The 16,556-nt window shown below is 34.3% G+C and overlaps 1 protein-coding gene across 2 annotated transcripts in view; it reads right to left on the bottom strand.

Moving 5' to 3' along the window:
* LOC106460988 (eukaryotic peptide chain release factor GTP-binding subunit ERF3A-like) overlaps positions 1 to 16,556 on the bottom strand; it is a 62,229-nt gene that overhangs the window by 33,007 nt on the left and 12,666 nt on the right. For both annotated transcript variants that reach the window (XM_013920755.2, XM_013920754.2), the window contains exons 2-5: positions 14,826 to 14,915; positions 12,706 to 12,867; positions 7,794 to 7,827; positions 2,207 to 2,315 (exon numbers count right to left, since the gene is read on the bottom strand). In XM_013920755.2, the coding sequence (XP_013776209.1) occupies positions 2,207 to 2,315; positions 7,794 to 7,827; positions 12,706 to 12,867; positions 14,826 to 14,915 (395 nt within the window). The remainder of the gene's footprint in view (positions 1 to 2,206; positions 2,316 to 7,793; positions 7,828 to 12,705; positions 12,868 to 14,825; positions 14,916 to 16,556) is intronic.

The following is a 16,556-nucleotide window of genomic DNA, read 5'->3' as shown; positions in this document are numbered from 1 at the left end:
CACTCAACCCTACTTCTTTAGTACTGCACAAAATATTTTCTTTAATTAAATAATGCATCAAAGAACACAGAATAATATCATGCAAAAAGCAGACAGTGTTACATAACTATTAAAATTTTTCTGTCTTTCTAACTGCAACAACAGCAATTAAAAATTCATCTAAGCTCGTCAATGTGTTTCCCGTGGGAATCAAACTTGAATTGAAAGCAAAATTGACAATTCTCTTTACAGAAAACAGCATAATACAATACACCATTTGACAAATGAAAACCTTGGCTTTCTATTGGTTATAAATAACACAGTATTGGAATGCAAATTGAACTATTGGCAATTTCGGGAACAGAGTATGCGACAGGTAGGCATAGCAAGAGGGGTTTGGTTGTCTATTTTCATGGCTTTGTAACCAAATAAGATTGAAGGATATGAAAATTATGCTTTGCATGAATGATGACAATATTATAAATAATTTATGCTAAATTTAGTACTTCTTGAAGGAGTGGTAAATAAATTAAAAAGAGATGCCTAGAGAGCAAATGTCACAATTCTCATACTAGGGAAAATTCTAATTTTTCTTTTAAATATTGCCTTATGAAAGTAAGAACTTACAACTAAAATACTATTAAAATATGGACTATTAGCTACATTTTTATGTTATATTTATTGGTATACCATGAAAAGAAAAATTAAATTTGAATGTAACTCAATAAAACATCGTGACATGTGCAGAAAAAGATGTATATGGAGAGAGGTTTAAATTCATATGATGTATTATCAAAGCTGTAACAGAATAGCATTCACATGATTTAGTTTTTCTCACATCAAGAGAAAACAAATTCTGCATACAGATTTAGCTATCTTCCTCACACATCTGCCAAAACGATTTGCATGCCACTAGCCTTGAAAGGCAACTCTTACCTAACTTCACATGACTTAACGTGAATTGTGCAACTGGATACTGATATAATCATATGACAAAAGCCCTCCACCAATAGGAAGGTTGTACACCTCCATGCACAATAATTTCCCTATGCATTTGCACTTGTGTAAACTTCCTTCTTTGATGAAGCAAGGAAGAAAATGTACACCAGAAGTGGGGAGGATGGGTGGAAATGTGTGTGGCTGTGAGTACCATATGGAAATACATTTATAGCTAAGGAAAATGTTAACTTTAGAAACAACACCTCACCTCCACAGACAGATTTAGCTAAAATTCTGCATTAAATTGGTGAAGAGGAAAGTGGGGAGTGACATCTGATGGCAGGGGCTTCATTGAGATACACCTGTGGTAGACGGCATCTCATTTTATCAAGGATATACTCTTTACCCACATAGGAAAATTGAAACAGGCAAAGCAGCCAAATTTGTTTGCAGGAATAGGCAGAATGTGAACATGACCACTCAAGTATTTGCACACAAATTGTTGGACAGCCAATATGTGTAATGTGATTAAGACGTATTCAGACCATAGCTTGTGTGCACATGTAATAAGTATCTGTGTAATAATATCCAGATTAAGAAATGGTAAGAGAACACAGGAAGTATTGCGGGCATGGTCCAGTGACCATGACAATTCCTCAAGGAGAGGCTCACAAAATAAGACAATGGACCTCATGGAGAAAACCTTGTATCTGCAAAGTCCACTGTAGGAGACAGATGGGTACATGCCCAAAAGAAAGAAGAGGTTCCAGGGAAGCCAGAGGTCCCAAATGCAAAAGAACCTCTCACACAAGTAAAGAAAGAGATGTGTAAGGCTAAGTTACCAGACATGCCATGGCTTGCAGGCAAAGAAGAAAGGGCCCAATTTGGTTGAGACAAGATGAAGAAAAAAAACCCAAAGGTACCAAACATTGATTGGGTGTAAGGAAAGATTGAGATCCAAGAATAAGCCCCCGCCCCGGAACCATAAAGTGACATAGAAGGTAAAGGGCTCAAACCCCAAGCTGATTAGATACCAAAGGAAAAATAACATCCTCCATCCACCTTCAGTGGCAGAAATAATTAGGTGGGAGTTGCCTCAAGGCTAATGGCATGCAAATTTCTGGCAGATGCACAAGGAAGATAGCTAAATTTATGTGCAGAAGGTATCATTTGGAACACTAATCTTGAAGAACTTTTTCAATGCAAACCACCAAGTATCAATACTTTTTACACCACAAAATGGTTTCATTTGAGCTATATACACACACAGACCAACACAATCACTCACCTGGTTAGTATCAAGAGCCCAGGATAAATACCATGATTCACGATTTTTCTCTTTAGCTTCTCGTTCATATTTTTCAAGAGTCCTCTTGTCAACCATGCCTGTCAGGTATCTGTAATTAATCATTATTGGATCTGTAAGAACTAGAAAAAAAATTCACTGGAAGTTATAATTTTCATATACTAAAAAATGTATTTCCAATAGGTACTTCCCTCTTCTCACAAGATTAGCTATTCTCATTCATTGTTGCTCTCTATATGCAAACTTTTTCTTTATGCATGATGCAAATCTTCTGCTCCCCTCTATTGGAATCAAGTGATTCCAATGTGTCTATCATGCAAATCATCATGAATCACCTCTTCACCAATAGGAGCATAGTACACTCACGAGACTCCCTCTATGCGCCTCTACCGAACATCACTTCGAAGTTTGGCAGGAAATGGAAGCATCGGAAGTGTGTGTGGAGGGAAGTAGCTATCGGAAATACATTTTCGGTATAGGAAAATTCTAACTTCTGATACGGTACTTCCCTCTTCTCACAAGATTAGCTAGAATCCCACACTGATTAGGAGGAGGGACAGGTGGAAGGGAAGAACAGACATACAACAGACATACCCCCCCGATAGCACCGAAGGATACCTCTGTAGATGAGAGAGTCAGATCGGAAGATCTGAAGAGGGGAACTACATCACTTCTGTGCCAGGTATACTCTTTGCTCATGTGTGGAACATGTGCTCCTCTCATTTTCTGCCCTATCTTACAAGTGTGTGGGAGAGAATGTGGTAGGAAAGTGATCCTAACCATAAAAGGATATTGTAACTCAATCCCACAATGAGAAAAATGGGTAAACAAGGATCGCAACCCTGGGTGTAGAGTGGCTAGGGCATGGCGGACCATACTCCGCAAGTCAACTACATCCAAAACCTCCTTGTGGGGTACCGACATCAAACCATCTTCACCTCAAACTCAAGAACTGGAGAAGTGAGAACCACTCTGATTCACGGGTATGACGCAAAGATTAGCTCTGAGCTATTGATCCAAGAACTTGACATTTGGTATCGAAAGGATGTCTATTGCATGCAAACAGCTCTCTCAACCGTGAAACAGGTCGGGGATATGGCAATAACATCCCTGTAAGAGAAACCAGGGGATAGCCAAGGACAAAATTGGAACAATCCTATGTACCACCGCTGTTACTCACAACACAGATGGAAGAAATTGAGGGAGGAAGGTAGACAACCCAAAACCTGTGTGAGGACTTATGTTGATTGGTTCACTCTAAATCGAAAACCTATCCACAGGGTACCAACATCCTTGCGAGGGTAGGATGAGGGTTCCCAATCAAAGGAGTGAACTGCATTCTGATGGCTCACTCTTTTGTATTGATTATTGCAAATTGGAGGATATTACATCATCTACACCCACAGAACACTACTGCCCTACTCTGCACTGAATGGTTACAGCCATCTTTGCATAGAACCTATTCAGGAGGGTGCCTCCACAGTTGATCCCCCCAGCAGTTTGGAACTGGTAAGTGATAAGGACTCCCATACTCCACTAGAGAAAAATGGGAATGAGAATACATTAGAGAGTCCAGAGGAACATCATCACCTGAGACAGTGCAATGGGTGATCACGAAACCCTATATTGAAAAGAAGACCATACCAATCTATTCAATCGAGGTATAGCAGGCATGGGCAGATATCCCTTTCTGTTTTACCCATGAAGACCATGGTTGTTATGGTCCAGAACGGACAAATTTGTGAAGCAAAAATCACAAGGTTATTCACCTACAAGCAATCTTGTGAAACACCCCATCTCAATAGTGAGCATTGCAAAGCCATGGAAGATAAAGCACAAGTCAACATGGCTTTACAGTGCAGGATCCATGTAAGCATTGTATGAAGGATGGACCCCTGAAATAAAATAAAGCATTATGAGAGACTTACCCAGTCTTAGAGTCACACCAAACTTTGAAGAACGGCCACAGGTAGAAGGCAAAAACCCAAGAAAGCTGAAACCATGATATGATGTAAGTAATGGGAGATGAACATGTTAGGGGTGGTCCACATGTCGGATTGCAGGATTTCCTTCAAAGGCTGATGAAGACGAGAAGCGAGGGAAAAGATGAGGTGTCAGATTTGATGGGAAGTTACTGTGAACAAATTCCGGGGGAAGGGGACAATGAGGAATAAGCCAAATGTATCAAATGATGAACCCATTTGGTGAGGGTAGAATGGGATAGATCTCTAAATGAAGAAGACTGCCATGGGAATCAGAGAAAGAAGCTGTGCAGGCAACATAACAATGAAGGGCACACACTGAACACAGAAGTCTATCAAGATCGGGACAAGGGAAGAGAAATATGCCAAAAAAAAAAAAAAAAGGAGTTACTCTCTTGAGCCGCTGAGGTTTTTAGGAGGAAGGAACAATCCAGATAAAGGAGAAGATAGATATGGTAGTAAAGTGTATGTGTAACATCGATGGCGAACAAGTAAGACTATCGACAACCACAGGCCAAAAAGAGAAGGAAATATGCTTTATGGGAAAGGTGGAACATAGGACCAGATTAATATCCCAGTCCGGAAGAGTAGGTCATCAGGGAGGATGAAGAATTCGGAAGGAATGGATTAACATGATAAGGATGGGTGAAGCAAAGACCCTACAGTAACAGGAAAGACAAAAACTGTGGGACAAGGCTTCTTTATAACTTGAAATTGAGGACAACAGCCACAGTAGGTTGAGTAGCCGGAAATTCCCGAGCATGGGACCATGTGTGAAAGACTTTCCACCTCCGCTGATAAACTTCCATAGAAGCAGAATGTATGGATTGAGCAAAATGGAAAGCTACACAATGGGAGAAACCAGATCTCCTTGCCAAGGACCAGACAAAATCCAAACATGAAGATGGAGGAAGTGTTTAGCAGAATGTAGAACTGGTGACTGGAGTTGACGAAGGAGGGCGAGGAATAAGGAAAGTGGTACAGGAGGGAATAATTGGAGTTAGTGCAAATGAGGAAACTACGATTGAACCAGCCATTAGGGAGCTATCAGAAGAACATGTCAAGGAGTGGTATGGATTAGGGATGGGGGAATAATCAAATAGGGTTGGTAAGAATGTTCATGCAGTAAGGAAGGATGTGATTCATAAAAAATAGGAGCAAGGGATAAAACATCACATACCTGTGAAAAAAGTCCAAAAAACCGTGGAAGGCCAAACTAAATCCTGAGGAAAGGTATGGGAAGGCACAGCAAATTCAGGAGGTGGAACCAGGTGATCAAAGTCCCCATCAGCCTGCACAGGTTCAGGAAGAAGTGGTGCAATGTCCAAAGAGACACAGGTTGACTCATGTAATGTTCAATCTCCCTTCAGGTGACCCACACCTGAAGCCTGTGATAAAGCACCTGTCGAAATTGAGACACCCGAAGTGGTGACATTGACTTCGGAATTCATGCTTCAATAGTCGACAACAGCGAATGTATTAAATAAAGGCGACTACAATTAGACAGAATTAAAGTAACATTCAAGAAAACTGGGTATGTTAAAAAATTATACCCATCTCGAGAAATAACTATAGCTCAAACTGAAAGCTAGGTACGCAAGTATACTATGCTCCTATTGGTGGAGAGGTGACACAATGATTTGCATGAGACACACGTTGGAATCACTTGATTCTAATAGGGGGAGCAGAAGGCTTGTGGCATGTGCAAAGAAAAAGTTCACATATAGGGGGCAGCAATGAACTAGAATAGCTAATCTTGTTAGAAGAGGGAAATACTGTATGGGAATGTGGAAGCTCAAACTTTGCGAGATTCATTATTTTTTAAGAGAACTACTTAAAGTTTTCAATTTTACTTTTAGATTGCGAAAAATGAGTTGTAACTTTAACATAGCCATCAAGATTTACATTATCTTTAACACTTATTAATGCATTTCTTTCAATTTTAGGCATTACGAACACTTGTGGGTGTATAATGAATGAGCCCAATTACAATGGAAGGCAAATGTGATGTTTTAACCTTTTCACTTCATTCTACTTACATTATCAGTAGGTTACATAACTTTCAAATTTCCTGCCAAAAATAAAACTTGAATACAACACAGTTTGAAACTTGAGAAGAACTTTCCTAAAGGCATGTAGTTTCAGAAACATAAAATTGTGAAATTCTATTTTTTTTCCATATTTCTACTAAAAATTCTTTATTTATTGTAGTTATTTGCACTCAGATTCTGAGTAGTTCAAATGGAAGATGATTTTCCTGTTTAGTATAACAATTTTTTTTTATCTTACAGTTTTCAAATTTAGAACCTGCTAAATGAATATCAAAACCTTTTTTGAGAAAAACATTTATATTTTCGTTTTTTTATGTCATATCACTAACTGCAGTTATTATCATCAACCTACAGTGCAATGAAATGTTTAAAACTAATAAATAGAAATATGTACATACTTTTTAACTCTTTGTTGTATAATGTTAAAATATCTTTTTTTGGTTATATTCGTAATTTCAGGTCTTTACCTTTTCACTTTAGTTTATTTTTAACGTTTATTTTCCTTTTCTGTCCTTTACAATTTATTACTTTTTCTTGATGCACACCAACAAATGCCCTTGGGGAATTTTACACTATCTTTGGCAGAGATACGCGAGCCTTTAGCGAAAAACTTTTGCATTCACGTACTAAGTTAACCCTCTTGAACCGGAGTGAAGTTTGGGATATATTAATAAAATTATTTAACCTTTGAAGTATGAATTTTATAACACAACTAATACATAATTAACTAAAATATAAAAGTAAAACCAAAATACAATTTAACTGTCAATCTTACTAATATGTAAACAGGCAAGAGACAATGCTCAGTGCTAGTGAGGATTAAATAAGCAAACAATGCTTCAACTGTTTGATGCATTTAGTAACAAATATTTCTCATCAGTTTTAAAATAACAAATCGGAGATTGTAGTTCAAAATTAGCTCTTTCTATTATTTATAAATATGTCAATCAAATAAGTATATGTTGCTTGAAATAACATGTCCAAATGAAAAGGTGAGTATGGGTACTGTCAAGTGAGGAAATAAATTTTTCTCTGATCTCTACCTTGGATATGGAGGTTGAAGTACGAATTTATAAATAGCACTGTAAGAGTAGATTCTATTAATGAAGGAATACAGATAAAATGTTAAGATCTGTTATCACTCGTGTATCACGTGACAACAAAACTGAAGTTTAATTATTTTTATTTACAGGTTTCTTTTGAAATAATGGAATTCAAACTTATACAATATAAAACTGAATTATAACATACAAGATAATTCTAATTTCATTAGAATACATTGATAGTAAAGTTGTTTAATTAAATTTTGAATGTAACTTAGTAAAACCTCCTGACTTGTGCAGAAAGGAGTTTAAAAAGTGAGGTTCAAGTGAAAGGGTTATGTAGTTAAAACAACACACCAAAACCAATATCATAAACTTATTGGGCTAGATAAAAGTTGTAGTTTATGTGTGTGTGAAATCATAATGAATGATACCAGGTCAGTTCTCCCATTCAATACCTGGTGAAAACCTCATTAAAAAAATGCATACTTACAAAAGCTGTCCACCAATGGTTGATTTGCCAGCATCTGAAAAAATAAAATAATTAAGAACCGTGCAAGATGGATGCAACTACTTGAACATCACAGCAAAGAGGTTTTTTTTAGTTATTGTTTAAAAAAATGAAATTTGAATGTGATATATCATAATTTTAATCTTAACATCACTGCACAAGTTTAACAGACTAATTTACTTTAGGTACTACTAACAAAACCCCTCAGGTTACAAAAAAGTGAATGTACCATTAGTTATTTTATTACTATATTTAAGAGGGTGAGAAAAAGATTATTGGATTTAATAAACAAAACTAGATACACCACACTGATATCTTACATCCAGTTTTTACTAGAGCTAGCTTTTAATTTTCCTCAGACTTGATGAAAACTCCTCAACTACAAAAATTAGAAATAAGTAACAAATATGAATAAAATGTTTAAATGAGTAGCAATAAGAGGAGAGGAAAAAACAGTAAAAAGGACTTAGCTGTAGTGATTTTTAGCACATGTTACACAAACTAGATAATAACCTACTATTAATTATGTTTATTCTTAAATATTGGAATCATACCATGAGAAAGTTCTGCAGACAAAACATGGATAAAGGAGAACTCATTTCATCACAGTAGCCAAACAAAAACATGATGATTAACTTGTAAACAAATACATTGCTATAACCACCATATTGAGAAAGAAAAGCATAAATAATATTGTACTATTTTCATGAAGTAAATACAGAACATTAGCTCACACTCAACTACTCTCTAAACAAGCATGAACATACATAATTAATGAAACAACAAACCTCTTCAAAAATTACTAAAACAGTAATAACTACACTGCTGCATATGTGAATAGTATAACTAATGTTAAAGCCTTGGTTACTGAAATCAAACTGTTTATTGATAAAATTACTAACAAACACACATTTATTTCTACATCAGCACTAGATAATTGCCACTCGCCAATTGCAATTAATGTTACAAATTAATGAGTAGAAAACTACACTGAATTACAGCTAAGTTTTTTCTGTTTCATTTATGTTCTTCGTCCACTTCTGATTGTCTCATTATAATCTGTATTTGTTCTTTGTTGTATGGAAATAAACAGCACATATGAACTCGCCACTTGTCTAACTAGAAGTATCCTTCTGTAAGATGTTAAATACCATAACTATTATGTTTCAACTGGCATTTTATTTTCAAAGTAAAACTACAGAATTGAAAATCCTTTTCATATCACCAGCATATAATTCTGGCATGTTTCTTTCTAACTGGTGTTGAGAATGACCTATCTGAATAACTTGTGCTGCATCTCCCCTACCTGAACCATGGTACAGAAATATTCATTCACTTGCTCAAGAAATTATTATGGTGGTTAACGACAATGCAAATTTGGCAGAGTGCAAGATGAAAACATATTACCAAAATTTCAATATTTTCAGATCACATCATTATAAACAATTCAACTACTATCAGATACAACCAATAAATGTAGACAGTGGCTATATTTATGTCAGTCATAATGCAAGTTCAATGGCTATATTTACACCTAAATCAATTATATATTTTTGTGTTTTGATCACAACCAGTTACTGTCTTAGTAATAGATATCATTGCTTGGGTTATGCCAATACTAGATAATTTTTGATGGGTGGGTTGTGGCATTATGACCCTGACTGTTACATTCGAAGATCCCCACATAATTCTACATTCTGAACTTCATGTTTCAAATATAGAATGGACTAATAACAATGTTGAGAAGTACTGATATTGTCGCCATGTTTGATGATAATCCTCCTCTAAAACTTTTGCAATCTGCACGTGTAGCATTCATGGCATGAACATATCCATTGAAGTCACATTACAGCTACGCAATGATTGGAATTTTCTAATTGATTAATCACCAGGTTCATTAATCAATTACAATCAACTAATCAATTATTCTCATATGAGACTGATATTCCTATTTCCAACTTCTTCTGAGTTTTGCAAAGATATTTTTGAACTACCCTTTATTTAATATAATAAATATCTTCAGATACAAAAGTTTAGGATTAAGTTACTTTTTTTATTCTTAAACTGTTGTACGTGAAAATATATCCTAAACATAACACAAAACCTGCAATAAGCTGAAGATACAATTAATATCATTTCTTTGGCTTCTCCATACAAAATTTCACAAGATTATGAAAATAAACATTACTTAGTGCATTGTTTATAAATTCAGAAAAATACTAAATATAACATGATTAGGTTTTATTGAATGTTACTCTTTTACTTTTCCAACTAGTTAGTAAGATTAAGAAGAGAAGATAGGATTGTTATGGAAAACAGTAAGTTGTTTGATTTATTGATCTTTTAGGACAGAAGAGTAATTTTTATTCTAAAATGTAAAGGTATTAATAATTTTAATATGTTCTTCCCAAACTTCTGTTTCTATCATCAACTTCTTGCATAAAAGCTTATCGTGTTTTTCAATTGCCAATGAGTGAAGGCAACTGGAAGCACTCATGCAATGCCAACTTTTGAATAGGCTTGAACATCACATTAAACACTCCTAGGCTGGCATAGCCAGTGGTTGCCTCATAAATTATGGACAGCAGCTATGATATCCATGTCACCAAACATTGTTGCCTTTTCAGCTATCTGGATCTGGAGTTGGTATTCTCTTACAGAAGGTTCGGCATCATGGTGTGCCATGTCTTCCTTCCTTACATATGCCACTCTGACACATCTACATAGTTCAGTTGTGTTCATTCACATATGTCTTTCATCCAATTCTTTCTTGGTCTCCCCATTGGTCTTGCCCTTCAACAATGTTTCTGTATTGCCTGTTCTCTGACCACATCTACACATTCATTCTTTTAATGTATTAAATGTTCTTCTAGCTTTTATCCTTCTAAGTCCCACTACATTGGTGACTTGTCAACATCTTTGAAAATGTCCTCTGTATACAGGTTAAAAAGTTCTGGCAATATTATACACCCATCTTACTCCTCTTTTTATAGGAAATTCTTCTGATTCATTATCATTCAACTTGATTGATGCTGTCTGCTGCCAGTATAGATTTCAGCAATAATCTCATCCTTTCCTAGTGTTTTCCCATTCTTTAAACTCTTGATTGCCCACCTAACCTCCGACTCTAGTATATATGGACTGGTGTTATTAACCAGCTCATACTGTTGATATCATCATACAGTTCAGAAATGTACTCCTTCCAAGGATTAGCAATTTCCTTCCTTTCAAACAAGATGGTGCCATCTTTGTCTCTGATACAATCACCATCTGCTTTCCATCTTTTATTTCTGTCTGTGAGTTCTTTCACTTTCACATGCATTTCTTTCATCTTGAAATTTCTTTCTAGCTTTTCTATTTCATCACACCATTTATTGTACCATGTTTCTTTTGCCTCTCTGCAAGCTGTTTTTATTTTCTACAAGTTCATACTCTGGCATGTTTTTCTCTCCCCTACTCTTGTCCATCACTTCAAGTATAGCATCTGTCATCCATCTTTTCTTTTCTCCCATTTTGGTAATATTTCTTTGGCATTTAACTTGATGCTTTCTTTTAACTTGTTCAAATGCTGATCTATTCTTTCTCCTTCAACTGAGAACTGTTCTTCTTGCTCATTCTGTAGTGTGGCGTATCTGTTTGTATAGATGAAACTCCAAATTGCTGTTTCCTTCTTTCAACTTGTCCATATCTCATTGGTCACTGAATTGTCTTTTCTTGGGAATCTTTAATTTGATGTTGACTTTGGCTACTAGGAGGATGTGATCTGAATTAATGTCTGCACCAGGGTATGTTTTCTATTCTTTATTATTATACAAACAATTTGGTTATGATGTATATCCCCAGGGCCCCTCCATGTTTATAGTCTTCTCTTTTCTTTCCTAAATAATGTGTTTGAAATGCACGTTGTTTTCTTGACAAAACTATATAAGCCTTTCCCCTCTTTGATTCTTTTGCTCAAGGCCATAATTTACCACACTATTTCTACTCCTTGCATTGCCCACTTTGGCAATGAGTTCTCCCATCACAATGATCACATCTGGTGTCTTCACTTGTTTCATAACTCTGTCCAAACCTTCATAGAATGCTTCAATTTCTTCATCAGAGTGATCCACTGTTGGCACATATACTTGTACTACCATGATGTTAAACTGTTTGCCATCTGTCTTCAACATAATTGTTCAAGAGCATTATTATTTCATGATCAATCCCACTATTTATTGGTAAAAGGAGGATCTCATAAGTTAGTGGTGGGTGCTGCTAGCCAGTTGCCTTCCCCTGGTTAGTAGTTCAGAATTATGGATAATGGCAGATGGTCTTAGTAGCTTTGGCATATCTAAAGAACCCCCCCCCCCCCCCCACTGGTGACTGAAATAGAACTCGAGACTCTTGGGTCAAGAGAAAAAAACACTAATAAATAGGTTATGCTGGTCCAAACTGAAGAAAACTGAATTAATAAAAAAATTTATAATGAAAAATCATAATGGAAACATTTTAGTTACTTGGATGGCAGGAATAGTTGAAAATGGTAATAGTAGAAAACACTATAACTAATTATTTGATTATTTTTGTGAGTCTATGACACTAATTAAAAACAAAAATAGTTGTAAGTACTAATTTCAATTAGTCAATTATTTTTGTGACAAGTAATTTAACCATTAGTTCGATTAACCAATCAATGCTTATAGTTAATCAATTATATTGGATAATTGAGTCAATTGACCAGCTCTAGTTATGACTGGTATAAATATAGTCTCTGCAATAAAACTACAAGTATAGGTTTACTTTTATAGCTGAGTATATTTATGGCAAATTCAAATTAAGATACATTATTCACACAGCTAAGACCTTTTTGACTCTAGCATTGACATACACACATTAGTGACATGTTACTTACCTACATGGCCAATAAACACAATATTTACATGTTCTTTCCTTATTCCATGCTCTTCATTCTTAGGTTTCTTCTTGGGCTTTGGTGTGGATTGAGGCTCAGAAATTTCATCATCTTCAGCTAGATCAGTGTGATTAGTCTCTTCCACATCTGCCTCTTCCCAATCTGCAATATTCAAGTATCTTGCATATAAAATTATGCAAAGACACCTGCCATCCACATATTTAAACTAAAGATAACCTTACAAGATTGCTAAATTTTGACTGTTAGAAACATTTACCAAACCTAGAAGAAAAATTCATTTGTAAACAAAAACATACATAAATACAAATAAAATTACAATAAATACCAGTTCTGACTTGGTTAGAGAGATGGAAAATTCCTACAGGAAGTTTAATACCAGGAGTTTTTAATTTAGTACCAAGTCTAATACCAACCCAAATGTACTTTTAATAACATAACATATTGATGCCACAAAAAATTTGTCCCTAATCAAGTATAAAAATGTAACCTACTATTAAAGTTAACTTGTACATATTTTTTATAATCTAAAATCAAACTTAAATATATTTGTTATAGAACTCAATGTAACCAACAAACATAAGCAACAAGTTTTTATACTTAATGCTACTATATTATTTAAAATGGGTGTTCAACAGTCCAACCATATCAGATTACAACCAACAGTGACAAGAATGAGGACAACCAGACTTCTCAGCATGGTATACATTAAGTATGTGTATTTCCTCCATTATTTCATAAGCTTTAACATACTAAGTGAACTAAAAAGATATAAGTTGCGGTATGTTTATATGGAGGACTATCGATTCAAACTTCTCAGTGGCAGTCCTAGTAATTGTGATGGCACAATAAACTATTTTTTTAATGTGATAATGTTTTTAAAGAATAATATGATAAATCAGTTTTATTTGGATCTGAAACATAGTAGGAATGACATTAAAAGGGTAATAGCAATATTTAGAGTATGAATAATTGACAGTGCAGTAGATCTATTTTAACAACCGACCAAATTTTTTCTTTCATTTTCTTCACTTTTATTCTTGATATTTCAACAAATTCTTCATTTCTATTAATCTTTTATTTTATTTAATGCATATTTTTCCTGCATTTTGGTTATATCTAACTACTTTTAACAATATTTGTAGACAGTAGAGAAGTGGCCTTTTAAAGAACTCTTTCCCAATATTATTCAAAATCAGTTGTGCGGAGATGCATTTAGTAACCTTTTTTGTTTGTTTACTGCTTCTTTCATGACATTATTTAATAATTAACTTCAACTGTCCAAAAAAAAAGTTATTTTTGATGCAATATTTATTTTGTAATTTTAATGAACTCTACATATCTTAATAGTAAAAATACATCATATCCAATTAAATTTAATTTTGATAATATTTGTATAATCAAGACTCAAGATCAATATCGTTAAGATTACTGCATATTGTAAGTTATGTACATTGTGACAATGTCACCTTGCAGCACATTGTTCAAAATTAATGTCACTCATGTTAGCCATTTTGTAACCGTGCTGCATGCAATCTCTTATGAAAACGTTTGCTGCTAGGTAGATACTAAACTATATCTCAATCACTCGGTATCCACAAATTATTCCACTAGTGTGAAAGGAAATCAAGTTTCTTTTTTGTACATCTCATTACCTTAGGCTCATAGCACATATAACTATTCCCTGGAATTTTACACGAGGGGTTTGTAGGAAAGTGCCACAAAACCCACAGAAATGTTCGGAGGGGGGGTGTGTGTGAAAAATCATATGCCAAATAAAATAACAAAATATTCTAATCTTTCTCCATAAAGAAATTACTCTTTTGGATAAAAGGTACCATTCAAAACTTTTATATACATCTTGACATATGTTCTTTCAACATTATCAACAGACTTTATACTTTTCTTATTTTGTTTTATAATACAAATGTTGTGAGGACTACAAAGAACGGCATTAAAGTAAAACAATCAAAATAATACTCAACACCTAATATGATCTGACAGTTTTATTACATCTAATGTTCATTTGATTCTGAGATAATTTCAAATACAGAAATTGTGCTAAAGTAATTTTAACTTTAGCACTTTCATGCATGAATTACCTGCTGGCGTCTCATCAGTTCCACCAACTTCATCTACTGTCTCATCAGGTAATTCTCCATTATCCTGCTCAGCACATGGTGGGGGTGGATCTGCATATAATATCTACAGTCATTAATAGTTTAAAGAACTACTTTTATATTTCACAAACAATTAATTTTACACCCACTTATGTTAACATGTACATAATCTAAAAATAAATTATCCTAACTCATAAATTTCATGTGATATGTTAATATTTAATTATGAAACTCATTTGGATATTTTGCATTACTTGTTGAAATGATGAAATATAAGTACTAGTCCAAAGATCAAATTACAAAAATAAATATAAACAAATTACTTTGTTGTTGAATGAACTGTGCTACTCACTTCTAAGATCGTAATTCTAATTGCTTTATTTTTTCATATTTGTTAAACTTTGTTTTACTGGTAAGTATCAACATTTAAGTTTTAGCTCCACATGCATATTAATAACATTAGAGATGCTTTCTTTATGATTTGTTTTAATACTGCCAGATCAGCATTACCAATTACAAACTTTTTTAAATTTTTGTTGTTGTTTTTTAAATCAAAAAATAAGGCTAATCTCAATTTATATTTTTGATAATCCTTTTTCAAGAAATTAACATTGAAATATTATTTTTAAGACTGTTACTAATTGCTTTATCTTAAAATACAAGATAGATAAAAGGTATGTATTCTAAGAAAGTAAAAGAGAATATTTAATGTCAACAACACTATATCTGTAATATCCAGTGCTGACAAGTGCCTCCTGCCTAGCACCAAGGCTCATCAGACCGGCTGGAATACAACAAACATAGTAGTGGTCTATCATCAATTTTCATAAATAACAAATATGGCATATTTCTTTACAATGTCAAAAATCCATTCCACATCAAGTACACGATGAATCACTGTCAAAAATGAACAATGGTTTATATTTTTGATGACATTTCAAAGTTCACACAGCTCACACATCAACAAAATTCCATGGTTTTTCCAGTTCTCCACTCTTCCACATGGGAACGAGTGTATGTGCCAGGAGGATGTATACAGGCTCTACTTTCTCACCATAATCCAGATGTCATACTTAAATTTGTGATGGAAAATCATGTACCTCTGTGAGGAGGTGGGTGGAAAGAGAGTTGAGTGATTAATAGTGTTCCTCAAACCGTACTACATGCAAGTACAAAAAAAAAAGATGTCAGTTGGTGCTGCCACACAGTTGCCTTACCTCTTGTCAGTGGTTGAAAATTATTAACAGTGGCAGATAGCTTTAGTAGCTTTGTCATCACAAAGAAAGGTTGGGCAAGATTAATGGCAATGGGAATCAAACTCCAGAACCTAAAATCACCAAAGCTTAACAAACTTGAAGTAAATTAAAGAAAAATACAACTTAAAAGACTAATTAAGCAAAGAACAGATAGCCCTTTATGCAGCTTTGGGCTTAAAAACAAACTAACATAACAGCTATATTTCAATTACATGGACAGTTAAAATAATTAGAAATAGTCATAATCAGAAACCATAATTTTCATTAATTATTTTCATGACAATTTAATTGTTATTTTGATTAATCAAAACAATAATTTCAATTAACCCTTTTGTGACAGGTCACGGGTGAAAAGCCATGTCATCTCGTTTGTTGACTCGCATTCAAAATTTTATTGAACTACTATTTCACAAATTTATGACACAAGTTTTGTATCAAACTGTAGATTATAATTCAT

This window comes from Limulus polyphemus, unplaced genomic scaffold (genome assembly GCF_000517525.1).
Source record: "Limulus polyphemus unplaced genomic scaffold, Limulus_polyphemus-2.1.2 Scaffold875, whole genome shotgun sequence".
Taxonomy (NCBI): domain Eukaryota; kingdom Metazoa; phylum Arthropoda; class Merostomata; order Xiphosura; family Limulidae; genus Limulus; species Limulus polyphemus.
The sequence above is the reverse complement of the archived record's forward strand: the minus strand, read 5'-3'. Positions and strand labels throughout refer to the sequence as shown.